This window comes from Mycteria americana, chromosome 18 (genome assembly GCF_035582795.1).
Source record: "Mycteria americana isolate JAX WOST 10 ecotype Jacksonville Zoo and Gardens chromosome 18, USCA_MyAme_1.0, whole genome shotgun sequence".
NCBI classification, from domain to species: Eukaryota; Metazoa; Chordata; class Aves; order Ciconiiformes; family Ciconiidae; genus Mycteria; species Mycteria americana.
The window spans coordinates 2,656,199-2,677,262 of NC_134382.1; the positions used below are offsets into that span (position 1 = coordinate 2,656,199).

The following is a 21,064-nucleotide window of genomic DNA, read 5'->3' on the forward strand; positions in this document are numbered from 1 at the left end:
ACGGTGACTTGGGAAGACAAACATAGAAATGGAAATCCAAAACACAGCCACATACTAGCTACTATAAAGAAAATCAGCTCCATCCCAGCCAAAACCACCACACCTGGGAAGCTTGGCAGGGCCGTGCTTCAGCAGGGTTCAGGGTCTGGTTTTGAGGCATGCCTCCTCCTTGATTTGTGCAGACATACTGCAGTGCAGAGGGTAGATAAGAAATCTCCAATGCCCAGTTTGAGATTTTCATGGGCTCTGGCAAGTGGCACCTGAGGAGGAGGTCCTGACATGCATCAAGGCAACCATGAAGAGGTCATTGCATGGGCCTTGACCAAAGGCAAGGACTTCAACTTTGTCTTCAAGAGGTTCAGCATCCTGGTGTGCCGAGGAAGGAGAGTGGTCATGAGGTTCTTTGAAGACCTGCTCCGAGATGTGGACAAGACCAGGATCCTGGCAAGCACTTTCCTCCAAGTGAGTTTGTCATGTTTTCAGTGCTCCCCCTAACTCCTTTGCAGCCGGATCAAGACCGTGGCCGTGGGTAGGTTTTCCACGGTACTTGTGGCTGGGCCTGCCCTCCTGCTTCCAGAAAGCCATGCCTCAGGGACGAGCTTATCAGGGGTATCTGGAAAGGCGCATGGATGGGTCCAGAGTCACCCAAAAGGCACATCCAGGGGTGTGGAGATACCCTGAAACACACACCCTGTGAGAATGGGACACCCTGAAATACACATCAAGCTCTTTGGGGTGCCCCAAAAGGCACACCCAGGGGTCGGGGGCAGCCAAAGGCACAGCGAGGGGTCTGAGGATGCACACTAAAATGCACAATGTGAAGCTTGGGCAATGCTGACATGCACACTGTGGGGCGTGGGGAGGAGCCAAAAGGCACATCCAAGGGTCTGTGACACACTGAAAATCACGTCAAGAGATGCTGTGCACCCTGAAGGGCACACTGAGGGGTACGGGGAGACCCAACAGGCACACCCAGGGGTCCAGGGTGCACCAAAAGGAACGCTCAGGGGGCTGGGCACACCAGAAAGCAAACCAAGGTGTAGGGGCATCCCAAAATGGACACCAGGGGCTTGGGGTGCCCTCAGACGACACTCAGGGCTCCAGGGATGCAGAGAGAAGCACACCAAGGGGTCCAGGGTGCCCCAAAACTCACGCCGAGAGCCCAGGAAGCACAAAAAGGCACATGGGGGTGTGCAGCCACTGCCTCTTGTGCGTCCAGGGAGCCTTGCTGGTGAGAGCCTGCTCTGCCAAGCCCATTCGTCTCCCACGCAGGCGAGCACTGTGGAGGTGCTGGGAGAGGAGAGGAGGACGATGGGTCTGCAGAGCGTGCAGGGAGGTGGGAGCCTTTGAGGGGTGGCCTTGGGCAACCCTGTGCCCCTGGGCACAGTGCGCCAGGGGCTGCTTCCCTTGGCCACATGGCCTGTGTGCACGCAGAGAGCTTCTGAGCACGCGGGCCTCACGGGCCTCTGCCCCCGGCCCCGCCCAGCCCCCAGCACCTTATGATGTCACGGAGCCATTCATGACGTCAGCGCATGTGTTTGCTAGATCTGGGGCGCTGGTGCAGGCCCTGCACACACAGGACCTGCTGGTGCTGCTGGTGCTGGTGCTGCTGGTGGTGGCTCAGTCCGTAGGCAGCTGCACGTGCCCTGCCGCTCCTCGGGGCTCGGCTCCTCAGTTTGCAGCCAGCACCTGGTAGCGCCTGCCAAGTCCTGCCTGCCACCGCTCCCCGGGGCGAGGCGAGGCGAGGCGAGGCGGTGCAGTGCCCATTCCCGCCGGGCCATGAAGAGGACCTGGCGATTCCCGTGGAGCAGGAGGGTGCGGGTGGGGCTCGTGCCCTCCAGGAGCAGTGGTGGCAATGAGCTCCGGCCAGAAGGCTGGGATGTGCTGCATCTAGAAACCATCAGGGCGAGCAAAAGCTCTGGGGGGGAGGTATGTAAAAACAAAGATTTTAGTTTAGAGTCTTCATTATAGGATTATATAGCATGCTAATGCGAAATAAGACTTTCCCATGAATAATGTCTAATGCAGAGTTGTTGAAAACTCTTATAATCTGACATCAAGTTGGTGACAGTCTTCTTCTGGTTCTGGGAAGTGCTGCCACTGTCTCCTGTTTTGAGCTGATTTCCTAAGTTCTGTCAATTTTTTATTCTTTAACTTTGAACAGGCAGGAAACATCACAGCCCAAATACCGATGGCAGGGACTGATTCATCCTCTTCCCACCTGAACCCTGGAAGTCACTGGACATCAGAAAGTGTTGATACACAAGTGTTTCAGAGAGTGTATGAGAAATGGCTTGAAGTGCAACAAAAGATCAATGAGGACATCGCTGATATGCAAGAAACCAACAAGAGCTTGTCTCAGCAGCTGAGCAAAGCTGAAAGAAAAGCTAGCAGGCTAGAAAAGGAAGTGGAGCCTCTGAAAAAAGCCCTCTGGGAAAAGACATTGGCTTTAGACATGACAGAAAGAGAATTACGTCATGCCCGGAGGCAGGCAAAGGAGCGGCATGCTCTACACCTTGAGAAAGATCAAGAGAGAAAAGATGCCATCAAGAAGGCAGAAGGGCTGCAGGAACAACTGGCCCAGCTCCGAAGTGAAAACCTTTTACTCCATCAGCAGCTGGGAGATGTGCAGAACAAGACCACCCAAGAACAAATGGTGAGTGATGCCTTTACATGTGAGGCCGACAAAGTAGAAAAAGAGGTGAGGTGAGCACTGACCAGTTTTGTTCTGGTTTTGTTGGAATTGCAGAAGGTTTTGGCAAGCCTTGAGACACGCTTATACGTCTATACATATATGTATGTATCTACCATCATCTACCCAGACTTCTGCAAAGCATTTGATACTGTCTGGCACAACATCCTTGCCTCTAAAATGGAGAGACACGGATTTGATGGGTGGACCACCCGGTGGATAAGGAATTGGCTGGCTGGTCGCACTCAAAGAGCTGTGGTCAGTGGCTCAATGTCTGAGTGGAGACCAGTCACAAATGGTGTCCCTTAGGGGTTCATATTGGGACTGCTGTTATTTAACATCTTCGTTGGCGACAAGGACAGTGGTATTGAGTGCACCTGCAGCAAGTTTGCAGATGACACCAGGCTGACTGGTGTGGTTGATATGCTAGAGGGAAGGGATGCCATCCAGAGGGACCTTGACAGGCTAGAGAGGTGGGCCTGTGAGAACCTCAAGAAGTTCAACAAGGACAAATGCAAGGTCCTGCACATGGGTCAGGGCAATCCCAAACATGGATACAGGCTGGGGGATGAGTGGCTTGAGAGCAGTCCTGCGGAGAAGGACATGGGGGTATTGGTGGGTGAAAAACTGAGTATGAGCCAGCAATGTGCACCCACAGCCCAGAAGGCCAACCACATCCTGGTCTGCATCCAAGGAAGCGTGGCCAGCAGGTCGAGGGAAGTGATTCTGCTCCTCTACTCCGCTCTGGTGAGACCCCACCCAGAGAACTGTGTCCAGCTCTGGGGTCCTCAGCAAAGGAAGGACATGGACCTGCTCAAGTGGGTCTAGAGGACCACAGAGATGATCAGGGAGCTGGAGCACCTCCCCTATGAGGACAGGATGAGAGAGTTGAAATTGATAATGCTCGCCTTTATGTGCTGGGATACAGACATCTTTATTAAGAGATGTTTCCTGTTTCCCTAGAGAACAGTGGGACAGCTGCAAGGAGAGCTCGCTGATGCTTTCAGAAAGCAGTGGGTAACAGAAACTTCACTGAAAGCTTCTACACGCCAATGCGATTACCTGAAGCAAGAAAACTCCCGCTTGCAAGAGGACTTGGACAAGGCTAAGGCCGAGGTATACAAAGTCTGTAAACATGTTAGTATATACGAAGCTGCTCCTCTCCTTCAAAGAGCGCAAGAGAAGAAAATATTCTGGGAACAAATACAGGACAGGTTTGTCTGAGGACGTTACGAGCTTCAACATCATTAACAATTGTTTTCCAGACTAGAGGGTGCTTTTAGCTCCTTGCCTTGAAAAACCTTGCCCTCTCACCTTGAGAAACTCAGCCGGCTCTTCAGGGAGCTTGTTTTGAGGCTGAGGGGAAAGCAGTGGGTTGGGGGCAGCATCTGGGTGGGGAAGAACGAAGCAGCTGTGCTCTTTCGACACTCGCTGCTGTTCCGACACCGTCCAAAAGTTGTGGCCATGATGTGATATCGCAAGCCATGTGCTCCCAAATGTCTCTGGGCTTGGTTGCTTTCTTTGCAAGGTTTTTTCTTCTCTCGGTCTCTGCACAAAGATGGTGTCTAGTTCCCTGGTAGTGGTGTTTTTGAGGAAGGCAAGTAACCTTTTGTTTGCCTTTGTCTCGTAAGCCAGGCTTCACCCTCCGTCTAAGTAAGGCCTTGAACCTCTCGTCTCTTCCCCTCGACGCTGTCTGCCCCGGGCATTAGCACAGGGGTGTGCGTATGAGAAGGAACGGGGCAGAACAGGAGTGCGGTGGAAGCAAAATGAAATGCAGTGAATGCGGTGAAACGCAAAAGAGCATCTTCACAGGCATGGAAGCTGTATGATGCTGTAGAAGGAGTCGAGTGCCTTTGCCATGGTGCCTTTTGGAAAGGAGGGACGGATGGAAGCTGGAGCAGTCCTGTCAGCAAGGGCTTGAAAGACATACTTACTTTCAAGAAAACAAGCAGCTTTTCCCTGGCTTGAAATACAAACTCAGTGCCTTACAGCTATCATCTCAATCCATACATTTGCTTGAGTTTCACAGAGCTTTTTGACCCCTCTGCTTCAGACTGATTGTTTTTTCCCCGCATCCAGGTGTGCGAACTCTCTGCGCAGCTGGAGTTGGAGTTGGAAAAATCTCTGCAGCTCGAAGCCAGAAATCAGGAGCTGCGAGGGCTGGTGGCTCTTCTGCCACATTGCTTGGTGACTCCTGGGGTGGGTCATACCACAACAGCGCTTCATGGACAACAGTGCGAGCAGCAAGCACGAGAAGAAATGAGCGAGAAGGAATATCTCAGTCTACATTTGCAGGTCAGATTATGTGCTGTTTGTATCTGTCGTCAGCGTTGCATTCGTTTGTGGTTGTGGTCGTGGCTTTTAGGTGTTTTGTCTTGGGCATCTGGCTCTCTTTGTTAGTGCTGTGGGTTTGGCTTTCCTGCAGGGAAGCTGGGGAGCTGCAGAAGGCTGCATCAGAGTGCTTCCGTGTGTGTCGTGGGACCTGTGTGCATGAAAAATATGCAGCCTTTTCCTCATCCCTGTCTCTACAGCGTCGTAGGCTGCTTAATACTGGATTTCATATCAAAATGGCAGAAAGAGTGGGTTTGTTGAGAGGGGTGGGCATTGTCTTTTTCTTCCTGTTTCCTGAAGTTGCATCTTCGGCTTTAGACACAGGCAGCCGCTCAAGCCAGAATAGAAGAGATCAACACCACTGACACCTCTTGGAGAAAGCAGCTGGAGCAGAGAATTAGAGCTCTGGAATCGGACCTGGAGAGAGCACCGAGCACGCAGGAGGACAGCGCACTGCAACTGGCACGTGCGCAGGCAGAAACAAAAAGCTCCAAAAAGCATAATTTGGTGGACCCGGAAATGAGAAGATGCCTCACAGAGAAATTAAAAAAGTAAGTCCAAGCGCTTTCTTTTTTCCCCCCCACGTAATACAACATGACCCTCTTCATCGCGGCTCTTCCATCCCACATGCCTTTCTTGGATCTGGTCAGCATGGTGTGCGCACCTTCAAGACAGCGTACTTCTCAAAAGAGTACACCTTGGGTTCTCCCATTCTGGAGGCCTGTTTTCGTTTCTCTTTACTGACCCTGGAGTAACAAAACTAATGAGGCCTGTCTGGAGGACGTTTTAGTTAGTTTTCTTTCAACAGTTTTCTGTAGCCATCTCCTCTTCCTGCATGTCTGGTGGAAAAGAGGAGCTTCGCTTCTGCTGCTGTTATCCTCCAACTTAGGATAGGACGCTTGAAAGGACACCTGAAAAAGCAGAGGGGACAGAACAGGAGCCTGTGAGGCAAATATACTCTCTTCAGCTGCCGTTACGACGGTGCCTCTCCAGTTTGCATTTACACTGGGAGGAGGGAAAGAGCCCAGAGTCCTTACCACCTTCTAGGAAAGGTCCGACAAAGACATAACACGGGTTGCTTGGAAGCCTGAGAAGCAGTACATTTGGAGGGCTTGGAAGTCTGTTTTCCAAAGTCCAACAGCGTACGGTCACACTTGGGGAACAACTTTGTGCCAATATGAGCAACAGTCGTTCTTGCATGCTCCCGCCTTTTTCACAGGCCTAATGAGACGCTAGCAGAAGCCAGTGCTAAGAGCCCTCAGGAGCAGCAGCACAGACTCTTCAGTCGCAAGGCAAAGAGTCTGAGCCAGAGCAGGGGACAGAGCGGAAACCCATCGGGCTCAGGTAAGCAGCTCCAGATGTGATTCTTCAATGGCCAGGTGGCTTAGGGATTACGGTTGGGTTTTGCCTGTGATACTGAAATAGTGGAAGTCTTTTCCGTGTAATTCCTGGCCACGTGGAACTAGGAGAAAGAAGTTACTTGCTTATCCTGCACAGCATAAAGCAGGTCCTGTTAGGTGGAAACCCAAAACACGTAGCCACTTCTCCAGAGAAGAATTGAACCCGTTTCATGACAACTGTTCCTCTGGAGTCCCAAGGCCCCAGATCGCTGATTTGCTTTTGAGGCTTTGTCTGAATACGGTGGGTGTAGAAAGAAAGTGTTTTGGCAGGACAAGTGCTGCCTATCTCCGCACGGGAAGGATGGATCTGTGCTGTGCTGGGAGATTTCCTTGGCCTGGCTTCGATAAAGAAGCTTTGCCTCTTCAAAGACAGACGATCCTGTGTTTTGCTCAGGAGGACTGCAGAAGCTGGTGGAAAACCTTGTGCTCCACAGAAGCCCTCTTTTGAACTTCCTAGGACAATGGGGCACTTGAAGGCAAAGAGGTCTTGGGGGTCTGAAGTGTAAGCAGATGCCATTTGTGGGCTTTGCGCGGGTTTATTTGTTGTGCGCGGCCTCTGGAATTTCCTTCACGGGCTTTAGAAAGCTACTTGCCTGATGGTCAAACATGGAAAATCCCATTTCTTCCTTTGCGCGTGCCCCTTTCCACCTTGGTTTCCTCTGGTGGGCTTAAATCTCTCCAGACCTTTACAGCGTCTCCTGTCGCAGTTGACAGTGGTCCGTGGACTTTCTGGGCTAGGTCTGCTGTAGAACTAACATCAGATCTGGCTTTTTCTCTCCCAGTCACCAGCGAACGTGAAACCGGATCTGCTGGGGATTCTCCCTGGACATCTCCTGCTCTTCCGCCAAACGTAAATGAAGTCCAGGATCCCCTTCGAGGGCAACACCGCTCAAGCACGATGCTTTGAGGAACAATTCTTAAACTGGTAGAAAACACTCATGAGAGCTTGTGAAAATTCTTTGTCTACGCCCATCTCCCGTGCTTTCCCATCGCCGTCCCTTCCTGAGCCACCACAGCATCGGGCTCAGCAAGGCTTAGTGCCTGGGGACAGCAAAGCCCTTGGACGCCTCCCCTTCCCTGCCTCCCCACCGCCGGGGGTCTCAGGGCTGCGGGAGGGGCTGCCGGTGCCGTCCCGGCGCTGGGGAGGCTGGCGAGGCCTGTGGGACTCTCCTCAGCCCGGCAGCGGTGCCGGGGGCCGCGCCGCGGGGGCGGGCAGGGCCGTTCCCTCCGCCCGCAGCCTGCTGCCGGGCCGGGGGTGTCTGGGGGAGGCCCAGTCCCGGGGCCGGGGCGGGGTGGGGGTTCCCGGGGGCCCTCCCTGGGGCCGGGGCAGCGCGGCCCTGTCCGGAGCTGCTCCCCCCTGCTGGCTCGGGGGCCTGGGGCTCGGGCAGGGCGCGGGTTCCATGGAGACGGGCCCGGAGGAGGGCGCGGCCCGGTCGGGGAGTGTCCGGCGGTCAGCGCGCGTGTGCGGGCCCAGGGCATGCTGGGCGCGGTGGTCCTTCCTCGCCCCGGGGCATGCTGGGCGCGGTGGCTTGGCGTGGGACATGGCGTCTCCTTCGTCGTGCACACAGGAGGCTCCTGGGCGGAGACGGCCTCTGAGGCCAGGCAAGGTGGCCGGAGGGAAGGGGCCTGTGCCGGGCCAGCACGGAGGTGCTTCGAGCAGCCTCACCAGCAGAAGCGCTTCCCGGGGAGGTGTCTGACAGCCCTGGCTGCTGCGGCCACTCTTGGGAAGAGCGGGAGGTCAGGGGAAGGACAGACACGGCCTTGGCAGGGACTCGGCCCCCGATGGTGCCGAATTCTCCCCAACACCCAGGTAGACGGGGCTAGCGCCATGCTGCACAGGGACGCTCACCACGTTCCCAGAGCTGAGGCTTTTCTTGTCCTCCGAATGCTGCAAGAGCAGAAGATGTCCTGGGAGGAAATACAGGAGAGGTTTGTCGAAGGACTTTGCAAGCAACAATGTCATTCATGATCCTTTTCCCAAAGAGATTGTGCTTGTATCTGAAACGTCCAAAACCCAACGGGTTTTGGTTGCGAGTAAGGAAGTGACCCACCTGGAAGCAGGAGAAAAGGGTGCCTGGCTCTGTTACGGGCTGTCATCAGCTCTAGGAGTAAAGCATGCTTCAGGGTTTCTGCAGGGAAACCAAAAACGTTTTCCCCATGCCTCGTCTCTCCTAGGAGCCTTGGTTTGAGGAAGCGCTTGTTGGTAAATTGTAGCACACAGCGAAAATATATTGAAGTATCTACTAGTAAGTGTGTGCTGCTCTTTTGCAGTTCACTCTAAGTGTGGAAAGGGTGATAATCGCGGGCCGTTATGATTGCGATAACCAGTGCCTACAACGGGATTTAATTTGTCAGCAGTCCTGGCTAGCTGGGGAGGTCCCAGTTGACTGGAGGTTGGCAAATGTGACGCCCATCTACAAGAAGGGCCGGAAGGAGGATCCGGGGAACTACAGGCCTGTCAGCCTGACCTTGGTACCAGGGAAGGTTATGGAGCAGATCATCCTGAGTGCCATCATGCGGCACATACAGGATAACCAGGTGATCAGGCCCAGTTAGCATGGGTTTGTGAAAGGCAGGTCCTGCTTGACTTTCCTCATCGCATTGTATGACAAGGTTACCTGCTTAGTGGATGAGGGAAAAGCTGTGGTTGTTGTCTACCTAGACTTTAGTAAAGCCCTTAACACCATTTCCCACAGCATCCTCTTGGAGAAACTGGCTGCTCAAGGCTTGGACAGGTGTACACTTCGTTGGGTAAAAAACTGGCTGGATGGCCGGGCCCAAAGAGTGGTGGTGAATGGAGTTAACTCCAGCTGGTGACCAGTCACAAGCGGTGTTCCCCAGGGCTCAGTACTGGGGCCAGTTCTGTTTAATATCTTTATCGATGATCTGGACAAGGGGATCAAGTGCACCCTCAGTCAGTTTGCAGACAACACCAAGCTGGGCAGGAGGGTTGATATGCTGGAGGGGAGGAAGGTTCTGCAGAGGGACCTGGGCAGGCTGGATCGATGGGCTGGGGCCAATTGTGTGAGGTTCAACAAGGCTCAGTGCCAGGTCCTGCACTTGGGTCACAACAACCCCATGCAACGCTACAGGCTTGGGGAAGAGTGGCTGGAAAGGACCCCGGAGGGAAAGGACCTGGGGGTGTTGGTTGACAGCCAGCTGAACATGAGCCAGCAGTGTGCCCAGGTGGCCAAGAAGGCCAACAGCATCCTGGCTTGTATCAAAAATAGTGTGGCCAGCAGGAGTAGGGCAGTGATCGTGCCCCTGCACTCGGCACTGGTGAGGCTGCGCCTCGAATGCTGTGTTCAGTGTTGGGCCCCTCACTCCAAGAGAGACATTGAGGGGCTGGAGCATGTCCAGAGAAGGGCAACGAAGCTGGGGAAGGGTCTGGAGCACAAGGCTGATGGGGAGCGGCTGAGGGACCTGGGGTTGTTCAGCCTGGAGAAAAGGAGGCTGAGGGGAGACCTCATTGCTCTCTACAACTACTGGAAAGGAGGTTGTAGCAAGGTTGTTGTGTTAAAAGTTACTGTCACGTAGGAGTCTGAGGAGTGGCTGGGGGGGGAAACCCTCCCATTGAGTCACGAGGTTCAGACAAGACCCCCTTGCTTTCTAAACTCCTTCTCAGAGAGGAGTCTAGGTGCGGCTAAGTCCAGCCTTAGTCTCAGATTTGGTCAATGGTTTATTTTCTAAGGATGGTATATGTAGACACCCATCAGAGTCAACGTTTGCCTGTCAGAGCCCTCTCCGGGCTTTCACTGACACAGCTTCACAAAGTTGATTAAGGCAACAGCCTACATTTGACAACATTTTAAGTCCAGTCGCGTTCATGTACTGAACTTTCATGATTATGGATTCACAAATAACATGATGCACCCCCAGTCTAGTCGTGTTGCATGAACTATCATGGCCACACTCAAGGAGTCTGGTCGCGTTCAGTGAGAACTACCACGGCTAGATTAATGAAGAGTGCAGTTTATTAGAGCAACAGACACACGGGTGCTTTGGATTACCACTGATAAATTCACTGTCTGCAAAGCACGTGCAAATAGCAAGAGTATGAGTAGCACCGCCGGCCACAAACACGTTAAAAGATATGAAGTGACTCTATATAGAGGTTTCTAAGTTTCCTGGAGAGGCACTTGGTATAACCAAGTGTTCGACTCTTACCCAAAGGCGTCCCGATGGGGGGGAAGAGAGGCTCAGCCCGTCGACTGATCCCAGAGGTCAGAGTGGTACGTGATGGTGTCTTCCCTAACATTCTCTCTCTCTTAAGCCATTTTATACTATCTTTCACCTTTCAGGTGGAGCTTGAGTGACTCTAGTCATACATGCCTTTGTTAGGATTGGTGTAAAGTTTTCTCGCTTCTCTTTTAAAGGTATAAACTAGGAAAATTCAAAGCGCAAGCTCCGTGAGGGGTGGTCGCACCTTGGAGGCGGGTAGCTTTTGGGATGGAGGTGTGTTTTGGTATTATAACGATGTTATAATGAGCAAAGTTCACCAAAAGGACAGCATTTTGTCAAGAACGTGACAGACTGTTGGCCCAGGGTAGCAAATATGCAGCTTATCAGTTCCATGATACCTTCAAGTTCCCATATTATCACAGAGCCTGGCTGCTGCATCTCCACACCGCTCCACCCTCTGGGCAGTTCCTCTTAGAGCCAACACACCAAGTTCCCCTGGCGTTGCCAACATCTAAGGTTGCAGGCCTAGGGAACTTCTGTGGAATGGATTCCTTGCATGTCAGCCGCATTCCACCTGGGAAGCTTCTTCAATGCTCTGCCTTACCTAAAAATGTGAATATAAGTTTAATTTCTAAGTCACCTCCAGCAATTATTCCACAGAGGTGGGCATCAGTCTCTTCTCCCAAGTAGCAAGTGAGTAGCATGAGAGGAAATGGCCTCAAGTTGTGCCAGGAGAGGTTTAGGTTGAATATTAGGAAAAATTTCTTTACTGAAAGGGTTGTCAGGCATTGGAACAGGCTGCCCAGGGAAGTGGTTGAGTCACCATCCCTGGAGGTATTTAAAAGCCGTGTAGATGTGGTGCTTAGGGACATGGTGTAGTGGTGGACTTGGCAGTGTTAGGTTTAGGGTTGGACTCAATGATCTTAAGGGTCTTTTCCAACTTAAATGATTCTATGATTCTAAACAGGCACACCCAGGGATCTGGGGATCACACAAAGGCACACCCAGGGGTCTGGGCATGCAGCGAGAGGTACACCAAGGGTTCAAGGCACACCAAAATGCACATCATGGGGTCAGGATGCCCCCAGAGCCCCCGGAAAGCCTTGGGGTGCACAGAAAGACACATCCAAAGGGTGGCTGATGGTGGTACAAAACCTCAACTGGCAAAGGTCACATCTTTTGAGGGTTGATAGTGGAGCCAGTATGGTTTAACATCTTTATTAACCATCTGGATAATGGGGAAAAACCCACTCTCGGAGAGTTTTCTGATGACACCAAATTGAGGGGGAGCTGCTGAGCTGCTGAAGGGCAGGACTTCTGTACAGGGCCCTGTGGCTGTTGAAGGTGCTCAGGGAGTATGTACAGCATGATCCAGACCATGACATGACTGCCTCTGCAGTCTCCCTTCCCTGTGTCCCTCGCTGGGTCCCCACTGCATGTCCTGGGAGGGAAGAGCCCTTGCGTGCAGGCATATAACATCTGACGCTTTACCCATGGGTGACTCCACCTGAGACCATCTTTCATCTCCTGAGTCCCAACTCCCAGCCCATCCCCAATCTCTGTCTCCACTGGACAGTGACAAGGGGGCCCCAAATCCAGACTTCAGCCTCTGACAGAGCACTCAGCGCTCACCCCCTCAAGCCCATGGGGAACCCAAGAAAAGCATCTGGCCCCTTGAGGGTGCAATTCCTTGGGCCTCTTCTTAATCCCAGCTTCGAAAGAAGAGTCTAACTCTAAGGCAACGCACTGAACAGATCCCCTTTGACTGCAGACGTGCTCTCAGGGGGTAGCTCCGACACACCAGTGCCCATTGGCTCTCCCGGCTTGTCGTGGCAGCATCGCACATGGAGACCCAGCAGTAGCATCGACAGCGTTCAAGGCTGTTTGCTCCAAAGCACCACAGCACAGAGTGGAACCGAAGGAAGAGTAACATGACGAAACGGCAGCCTCTGGCAGCCTTCAGCAGAGACGGCTCCAGGGAAGCAGCAGCCTCGACACTGAAGCTGCAGCGAGGAAGTGCCAGCTGTGACAGGGAGGGGACGGCTCAGGGCTGTCCCCACCTACTGCAGCGGGACTCTTCTCCCCTCCAGGTAGTGCAGGTACCACTGACACAGGAGGCAAGACGTGATGGGTGCCCCGCCCCCAGCCTCCAATATATACAATAGGAACAGATAGAAAAATAACTACATAAAGGAGCGCACAAAGAGATATAAATATGTCCTCTTTAAAAATGACACACAGATACACGATTTTGTATCTGTACCTCCTGCTGCATACATCTATGGAGATGCAGGCCCTAGGAAGGGAGCAGATGTTAACCCCAATTAGGAGAGGCCATGAACCAGAAGGGGAGAGGGAATACACCGATGTTCCCATACACATCTCCCCTCTCTCGGTAGAGGGAAAGGACCACGGGTTCCATGTCGCACCCAAGGGGTCGTACATCCCTACCTGCCAGTGCCACGGTATTTCCACATCCAGGCACCACTGCAACAGAGCTCGGCGCAGGCATGACTCTTCTTACCACTCTGCACCACAGTGGAGACACCGGGCTGCAGCAAAAGGGGAGGGAAAGACCTGATCTTGCTCAGGAATGTTGTGACCGGGTAGAAAAGGAGGAGAATTCATCCTAGAGGCCGTGCATTTGGCTGCCTTGTCGCAAAAGGCTTTGCTGCTCAGGGATGAAGGTGGTGGTAGAGCTAAGGATGGTGGTTCCTCCTGTATTGCTTAAGAAAGACAGGAAAAGGGTGGTGCTTTGGCAATGCTGTCTTCATAAAAAATCATTTCTAGCTGTTATTTAATGACTGGGGTTTTGTGACTAATTTACATAATTACCATAGTTATCAGACTTAGGTGGATGAATGCTATTGTGCAAGTACCTTAACTTTCCTCTAGAAAGACTGCAGAGGTCAACCTCAACCACATCAGTTGAGATTTACCCAGCAGGTATGTATTCTTGCTTATTAGACAGAGGAATGTTTAAGAATTGGGAAATACAATGAAAAACAATTGGAAAATAATGAAAACGTCTCCAACCAAACCCCAATGTTTCCTTTTCAATTAATCTCACTGCCTTCTTAGACTGCACCTGGTGAACTGTAAGCATGACCTAGGCATCCATACTCCAAAGCCTACTTGGCTCCAACCGCAATTCCAAAATAATGTTTTTCCCAATCTGCCATGCTCTTTTGTATCTGTGCTGAAATCCAGTGTTAAAAATATTTGCTTGGAATTTGTCATCTTGCTCTCCACTCGGGCTACTTTTCATACCCATCTCAAGAAAATTTCGAGCAATCTTTTCCCAAAGCATGTGGTCCTCTGCACCTAGACATTCTCTGCTTGGGCTACTTGGGGGCAAGGACTCCCAAAACTGGGGGGGTGGTGTATTTTCAACTTGATTTTTTTCACCCTGCAAGTCTCCTAATCTTGTTTCTCTGGCACCGTGAGGCACCGTGTTTGTGCCTGCTCAGGTGAGGTTCAACGGTGCTTGTCCATGACTCTTTGGGTCTCTCTGTGGAGAGGGCAGTGGGTGGATGGGGACAGCTTCCCAAAATGCCCAGTGCAGCCTCCTTCCCCTTGCAGAGTAAAGCCTGGCAGGGTGCCTGGGGGGCTGGAGGCAGTCCCTGCAGCCCCTCTGTGACATGGGCTGTGGTCACAATGGGACATCCCACCTCAGTGTGACACCTTCTCTCTCCCCACGGCACCCCAACCTGCACCTCCCTGCGAGCCAGGGACAAGCCCAGGCACGGGGGGCTGCTCTCGCCACCGCTCTGCTCTTGGCAGCTGCTTTGCAGCCAGGAGGAGAAGGTGGAGGCAGGTGGTGGCATAGCGCTGGGGCTGTTTGGTGAGGAGGAGTGAAGGAAGTTGGCCAGGAGGAGCTGCAGCCATGCAGTGGTTCTCCTCAGACTTCCTCCATGCACTGTCTCCACACCTGGCGGATTTCACAAAGAAGGGTAAGTGCTGCCAGAAGGTCCCGTGCTCAAGACGGATCGCTATGAACTCAGAGACACCTTCCTATCGTGGATGGGAGGACGTCCTTGTGCAAAGCCTTCTCATGTCTTCATTTCAAGTACAGACCTCCGTCCCCAGCACGGGAGGTCTTCTCATGGGGACACAGTTAGAATTCAGCTCTGCAGGCCAGTTCCTGCATGGGTGATTTCAGGGGGGAGGCGGTGGTGTGGGATGATGCCTGCATCTGCTGCCTTGGCAAGGTGATGAGCTTCTTGACTTCAAGCATGGCCTGTCTTCCTCTTCTTCCCCAGAGATTGCAACCATTTGGGATAGCGTGTCGGAGTGCACTCGCCAAGAGCTGCTGTTGAACAAGGTGGGCTGCTTTCCTCGTCCTCCTTCAGACCCTGATGTGTCCTGACCCCTCCCTGTGCCTGGTATTCCTCCCCCAGCTTAGAAAGCAGAAAAAATGCCCCAGAAGGGTACTGTGGTGGACAGCTTTGCCAGAGAGCAACTTTTGAGTGAACGGAGAGAAAAAGCAAAGCCCTGCTGTAGACGAAGAAGAACACGGGCTTTCTTCTTTGGGGTCTTCCCTAGCCCTGCTGGCAGGGTGTAATGACCAGGCAGAGAGCCTGGGGCAGTGTTCCGGGCTTTTCCCAGGGGTTGGCGCTCCTCGGACCTTCTCAGGCTCCAGGTGGTGTGCCTGGTTTGTCCTTTAGCTTGCATGCCCTGGGAAGAGGGTGGGAAGGTGAAGAGGAGGGAGAGGGGAACAATCTGGAGGGCAAGGCTCTTCTCCAAAGCTTTCCAACGGGCCCCACCTTGTCCCTGGGGACCACAGGGGTGGACAGGCCAACAGTTAAGCCTTAGTGTGCCCAGACAAGTCTTCACACTGTTTTCCCAGCGGAAGAATTCCAACTTCTGTTTCTTTCTTGCTCTTGTTTGCAGACTGTCAGGCTAATGGGCATGGGTACTGTGTACATCAGGGAAGAGGACTTCTGTGATGGGAACAGGGCGAGTTTCAAGGTCCAGAGACCCGTGTTCCACCTGGACAAGCCAGTTGTGGTGGGGAACAAGCTCCGCTATGAGACCAGATCACAGCCTGGTAAGAAGAGACCTTCAGACCTGTGCTCCCCCCTTGAGTCACAGCTGGCGTTTCCCTCCATCTCCTCCTTGAGAGCGGCAGTAGTTTGCGTGGGGGCAGGGCGCTGGCCCCTGAAGGCAGGCCGCTTGCTGCTGCATGGGGAGTCAGTGGGGTGGGAGGAGGGTCGGTGGGCTCTTGATGGGTCCTTGTGCTGAAAGGTGACGTGGGTCCGCTGAAGGCTGATCAAGTGACTTTGTTGCCGGGCGGTTTCTTCACAGATGAGTTAGAAGTTGCAGAGCTGATCTACACCGAGGCCGCCCTCCGCCTCAGCATCCCCAAGAAAAAGGTCTTGAAGTGTGTCGAGGCAACCGTGAGAGTCATTGCGTGGGCCCTGACCGAAGGCAAGGACTTCGACTTTGTCTTCAAGAGGTTCGGCATCCTGGTGTGCCGAGGAAGGAGAGTGGTCATGAGGTTCTTCAAAGACCTGCTCCGAGATGTGGACAAGACTGGGATCCTGGCAAGCACTTTCCTCCATGTGAGTTTGTCATGTCTTCAGTGCTCCCCCTAACTCCTTTGCAGCCGGGTCAAAGCCACGACCCTGGGCACGTTCAATCCCCTGTCTCTCTCCTTCTTGCAGAAATCAAGCCTGAGGCCCTTGGTCACAGCCCGCAAAGAAACAGCATTTTTCCACATGCCTCCTGGGGGGATCTTCACGTTCCCACAGTGAGTATGTTTGCTTCTGTCACCCTCAACTGACCAAGTGAGGAGCTTCCCAGCCCCTCTTTGGTCCAGCCGCCCAGAGGTGCCAAGGACCAAGTTACTGGGGCTGGTCTCCTCCTTAAGCTGCTGTGGAGTACCTGTTCCCAAGCAGTCCTTCTCCATGAAGTCCACGGTCACTCCTTCTTTGGGAAGCGGGGTGTCGTCAGGTGGCGTCCCAGGGAAGAGGACCTGTGTTACCTTCCCACCTGCGTGGGACATGGAGAGGCAGTGAGGGACCATTTTCCATAAAGCTTTATCTGGTCCTTCCCTTTTCCTTGGGTGAGAATGAAATAGAAAAAAACCCAAACCAACCAAGCCCAAGATGTCATCATTTTCCAACAGAGTTTGGTGACGCTCATTTCCTAATATCTATTGCCACCTTGTTGTATGTTCTGCTTTGCAAAACTGGAGACTTGACAGTAGCTCAGCTCTCAAGCAGCTCTGGGAGCAGCTTCTTAGTGGGGGCTGCAGGGGACTCTGTTGCCCCTTATTGAAACCGCTGGCACCTCCTTATTTGCAGGTTTGAGTACAAAAATGAGATGTCTGAGAAAGAGCTGGCTGAAAAGGCAGTGCGACGAGGTACTGTAACAACGCACCGATGTCATGTAGGGACGCAAGAGTGTGTTCCCCACATATGACTCCACCTCCCCAATGTGAGAGGTTCTCCAAAGTGACCAGCACGTCCCAGCTCACCCCCTTTTCCAAATGGGGACCCAGGGAAGGAAGCAATGGGGCAGGAATTGCTCAGGGAGCAGCGTGGCCCTGTAGAAAGGGAGGGCTGGGAAATAGTGGTAGTCGGAAAGGGCTGAGACTGTCCTAGGAAGCCTGACTCCAAGGGCTGAGGAGTCCAGGCCAGGCACTAGTAGCACACGCGTGCACAGACAGCACGTCTGTCTTGCGGGAAGTGTCCCAGAGGTGCAGCTGTGAAGAGCTTCCTGGTTTTGTGCTTCCAGCGGCTCATCCTGGCGAGCGCCTGCTCTCCCGAGGGCGTCTTTCTCCTGTCCGGACAAGTGGCCTAGGTCTCACAGGAGAAAAGAGGAGGAAGGTGGGGACTGCAGCAGGTACCATAAGGTGAGACTCTTCAGCCACACCTGAGCAGTACAGCTCATAGCTGTCTCATCCTGGTTTTGACTTGAGGGTACTTCCTAGCCTAGACATAGCTCTCGTGCAGAACTGCCTTGTGCTGCCTGCACGGGGTTGGTCCGTGAGCACCAGCTGAAGAACAGGCTCCCGCTGTTCTCATACAAACTCCTTGTGCGGTGTGTTTGCAGCATGCTGCCGCCAGTTGAGGGGAGCCGTGCAGAGAAACGCAAGGAAGTCAAAGTGACGGACTGTCCTGAAGTCAGGCTCCCTCCTCTGGACATGGACAGTCAGCAGGGAGCAGCAGTGGTACGTGGTACAGGTGGACGTGTAGGAAAACGTGGCTCTATGGAGAGGGAGTCCTCAAAGACACCCGCCTACACTGCGGATGTGTTCATCCCATCACTCCTTCTGGCTCTTCCTTTCCCTCTGGCCAATGACTGCCTCTGTTCACAGCACCCTTGGCTTCCACGTGGACCCTCCTGGTTCCCTAGCTCCTGCCCCAGGGTCCCTGCCAGGGGCACTTCTCCTCCCTGTGGGTTTCCCAGGTGGGCTGGGGGACCGCAGAGGGCTTGCAGGCCCTGGCTTCTCTAGTGCCGCCTTGTCCAGGCATGGGAGAGAGGTGAGACCTGGGCTCAAATGTTCCTCTTCTTCCCACCCAGGCGAAGCGGCCGTCCGAAATACTCCAGGTGCATTGGCCTGACTTGTCACTGCGCTTCCCCTGCCTCAAAAGTACCAGGCAGGAGAGGGCCAAAGTACAGGCAGGACGGGAGAAAGCCATCTCCTGGGGCAAGAGAGATGGGGAGGAGATGTCTCACTGCCATCCCCGAGTGGAGAAGGGGAAAACACCGGCCCCTCGGCTGGAGACACCACGGCCAGAGTAAGTGTGCGCAGCTCCCGGCAAGGCTGGGAAGAGTCGAGCGGCAGTTGAGCGTCGATCTGTGGGGTCAGGGACCCGATTTCCCTGACGTGGGCATGCCTGGGGTTAGCCCCAATGCCCGGTGTCTCTGGGCAGCCCCAGCCTAGGTGCAGGGGCCAGGGCAGGGTGTGAGGGGGAATTTGTTCCTGCCGTTGCAGCCTCTGGCCACCACAAGCAAGGCAGGTCCTGACAAACCTGGAGCCATACAGGTCCCGCCAGGAGGAGTGGAGGAGGAGCGTACGGCTCAACAGGCTGTGGGCAACGGCCCCGAAGCAGTTCCTCTGGTAAATATCTCCAAGCACAGGAGGCATTTTCCCGCTGCAGCATTTTCCTCCCTTGCCTGGGCAGCAGCAGCTGGGAAGGACTGTCTGTACTGACAGCCGGGTGGCAGGAGAGCAGTGGGGTCCTGAGGCTGTGCCCCCGAGTCAGACCTGCCTTCCAGCCCCAGGGAGATGTCCACAGGCAGAACAGGGGCAGACGGGGACATGGGTGGGTTCCTCTGGTGTTTGGCTCTGCCTTTCCACCCCACAGAGACTGTCCCTCCTCTGCCAGAGCATCCACACTCGGACTCCTCGCCCGGAGCGCCGTACCTGTCCCCTCCCAGGTCTCAGCCCCGAGCTGATGGGCCTGGTCCTGTGGAGCAGGGGGTATCTCAGAGACCACAGAAAGCCTCCAGGACCAGAGCTGGTGGGCAGGCGGTCTGTGCCCTCCTCTCTGTACCTCCAACTGAACAGCTTTTGGTTTCTCCTTAGCGCTGGGAAGAAGATGGAGCTCAACAACACCAGAGAAAAGCATGAGGCCAGCGCGGCAGCACGTGGGATGTGTGCACAGTATGGCCAGCTCCTACCACACAGACCTGCACCCCAGCACTGAGGAGCAAAGCCTGAGGGGCCCAGCGAAGCCCCAAGGTTGGACGTGTCAGGGCCAAGTGAAGGCGTGTTGGTGCTGGAGCTCCCACTCTTGCTGCCAGTGCTGCCTCCTCTGCAGCAGCAGAGCCCTTAGCAGAGTGGGACCTTTCCAAACGCTGTATTCCTCCCGGAGGTGCCAAATAAAGACACTGGTGGCCTGCTCCCAGCTGGAGTCCCCAGCCTGTGCCTGGCAGGACATTCATTGGCAGGGCTTTGGAAAGGACGGGCAGTTAACGATCCTGTGCACTGGCCCATCCTCGTGCAAAAGCAACCTGTGTGCACAGTGCCTCCTGTCCCTGGAGTGACCGCGCACACACAGCTCAGCCCGGTCTTGTCCAAAGTGGGAGCTGAGCAGCACGGAGGGGAGGAGCGGAGATGCAGGCGTGCAGGAATGGGAGAGGAGGGGAGGGCAGTGCCCAGCAAGGTGGACAGTGGGCATCTGATTCATGTTCAACGACAAGTCACCATAATTTTTTACCACTCCCATTTTGGTGTGGTTTCTTAAAATATCAGAGGCTTCCAGGCTTGAAGATGCAGCTTTGCAATCCAAAATCCCAAAGCTAAATGAGACATGTCTGTTCTGATCAGTCTTTATTTCAATGCTGATCATGTCAATGTGCTGGCAGTTTACCAGCAAGTAGCGTGGCTTATCACTGTCAGGATCTTGTTATTACCACCAGTCAGAACACAGCACAATAAAAGAACTGCAAAGTCCCCAAAAACCTGCTGTACCCGAGATCTGTGTAGAGATACAGTTAAATCCTCCAGAGAACCCTGCAAAATATGTGCAGATCCACAGTCATAGAAAAAGTGTAAGGCTTTTCATCCAGTTCAAGCTGGTTTCCTTGTCACTGCTGGAGAGTTGACAGCTGAAGCTTTGTTGTGGGGGTTCCATCAACATGGAGAAGGACGGATAATAGCCTTTCTGCAAAGCAGACTGCCGTGTCTATCCCTGCAGTGCTATTTCAGACATGGTGTCTTTGCTGATGCCATTCCAGCTGTGTGGGTCCTGGTTTTCCACCAGCTCCACCGCTCAGTACTGGAGAGCTCCAGGGTCCTCCACTGGTGAAGTATGGTCAAGTTCAAGCTTTTTTTTTTTTTTTTTTTTTTGTGGAAAGGCTCTGGCTTTGGGTAGCGTGATGTAGAAACCCGTATCTGCCACCCTTCTTTTGGATATGGAATTGGCTGGATGGTTGCATCCAGAGGGTGGTGCTCAATGGCTCAATGTCCAGATGGAGATCAGTGATGAGTGGTGTCCCTCAGGGGTCCGTACTGGGACCAGTACTGTTTAATATCTTCATCAATGACAGACAGCAGGATTGAGCACACCCTCAGCAAGTCTGCAGATGACACCAAGCTGAGTGGTGCAGTTGACACACTTCAGGGATGGGGTGCCATCCAGAGGGACCTGGACAAGCTTCAGAAGTGGGCCCATGTGAACCTCATAAGGTTCAACAAGGCCAGGTGCAAGGTCCTGCACCTGGGCTGGGGCAACCCCCAGTCTCAATACAGGCTGGAGGATGAAGGGATTGAGAGCAGCCCTGTGGAGAAGAACTTGGGGGTACTGGTGGATGAAAAGCTGGACATGAGCCGGCAATGTGCACTCGCGGCCCAGAAGGCCAACCGCATCCTGGGCTGCATCCAAAGAATCACAGCCAGCAGGTTGAGGGAAGTGATTTTGTTCCTCTGCTCCTCTCTGGTCAGACCCCACCTGCAGTACCACGTCCAGCTCTGGGGTCCTCAGCACAGGAAAGACATGGACCT

General features: G+C 53.7%; 3 protein-coding genes across 3 annotated transcripts; all 3 read left to right on the forward strand.

Moving 5' to 3' along the window:
- The first annotated feature begins 38 nt into the window (after positions 1–38).
- LOC142418585 (putative coiled-coil domain-containing protein 144C) lies at positions 39–4,014 on the forward strand. Its single transcript, XM_075520632.1, has 3 exons — positions 39–462; positions 2,165–2,656; positions 3,656–4,014. Exons 1-3 carry the CDS (start codon positions 280–282, stop codon positions 3,914–3,916), a joined length of 936 nt encoding a protein of 311 aa, XP_075376747.1. The 5' UTR covers positions 39–279; the 3' UTR covers positions 3,917–4,014.
- A 1,432-nt stretch (positions 4,015–5,446) lies between these two features.
- On the forward strand, positions 5,447–16,319 carry LOC142418590 (coiled-coil domain-containing protein 81-like). The gene is made up of 5 exons (XM_075520638.1): positions 5,447–5,574; positions 6,243–6,367; positions 14,868–14,929; positions 15,499–15,655; positions 15,913–16,319. Exons 1-5 carry the CDS (start codon positions 5,543–5,545, stop codon positions 16,200–16,202), a joined length of 666 nt encoding a protein of 221 aa, XP_075376753.1. The 5' UTR covers positions 5,447–5,542; the 3' UTR covers positions 16,203–16,319.
- Positions 16,224–19,425, forward strand: LOC142418588 (uncharacterized). Its single transcript, XM_075520636.1, has 7 exons — positions 16,224–16,357; positions 16,914–16,972; positions 17,347–17,464; positions 17,665–17,782; positions 18,136–18,353; positions 18,551–18,676; positions 19,145–19,425. Exons 1-7 carry the CDS (start codon positions 16,326–16,328, stop codon positions 19,263–19,265), a joined length of 792 nt encoding a protein of 263 aa, XP_075376751.1. The 5' UTR covers positions 16,224–16,325; the 3' UTR covers positions 19,266–19,425.
- Positions 19,426–21,064: the final 1,639 nt, after the last annotated feature.

What these genes read in the sequence shown, in the direction of transcription:
- LOC142418585 (XM_075520632.1), top strand. Translation starts at nt 280, where the DNA reads ATGCATCAAGGCAACCATGAAGAGGTCATTGCATGGGCCTTGACCAAA. An exon ending in TGGCAAGCACTTTCCTCCAA is followed by an intron (nt 463 to 2,164) that starts GTGAGTTTGTCA and finishes AACTTTGAACAG; the next exon opens with GCAGGAAACATCACAGCCCA. An exon ending in AGACCACCCAAGAACAAATG is followed by an intron (nt 2,657 to 3,655) that starts GTGAGTGATGCC and finishes CTGTTTCCCTAG; the next exon opens with AGAACAGTGGGACAGCTGCA.
- LOC142418590 (XM_075520638.1), top strand. Translation starts at nt 5,543, where the DNA reads ATGAGAAGATGCCTCACAGAGAAATTAAAAAA. An exon ending in CGGAAACCCATCGGGCTCAG is followed by an intron (nt 6,368 to 14,867) that starts GTAAGCAGCTCC and finishes CTTCTTCCCCAG; the next exon opens with AGATTGCAACCATTTGGGAT. An exon ending in TGAGACCAGATCACAGCCTG is followed by an intron (nt 15,656 to 15,912) that starts GTAAGAAGAGAC and finishes GTTTCTTCACAG; the next exon opens with ATGAGTTAGAAGTTGCAGAG.
- LOC142418588 (XM_075520636.1), top strand. Translation starts at nt 16,326, where the DNA reads ATGCCTCCTGGGGGGATCTTCACGTTCCCACA. An exon ending in GGGATCTTCACGTTCCCACA is followed by an intron (nt 16,358 to 16,913) that starts GTGAGTATGTTT and finishes CCTTATTTGCAG; the next exon opens with GTTTGAGTACAAAAATGAGA. An exon ending in CTGGAGACACCACGGCCAGA is followed by an intron (nt 18,354 to 18,550) that starts GTAAGTGTGCGC and finishes CTGCCGTTGCAG; the next exon opens with CCTCTGGCCACCACAAGCAA.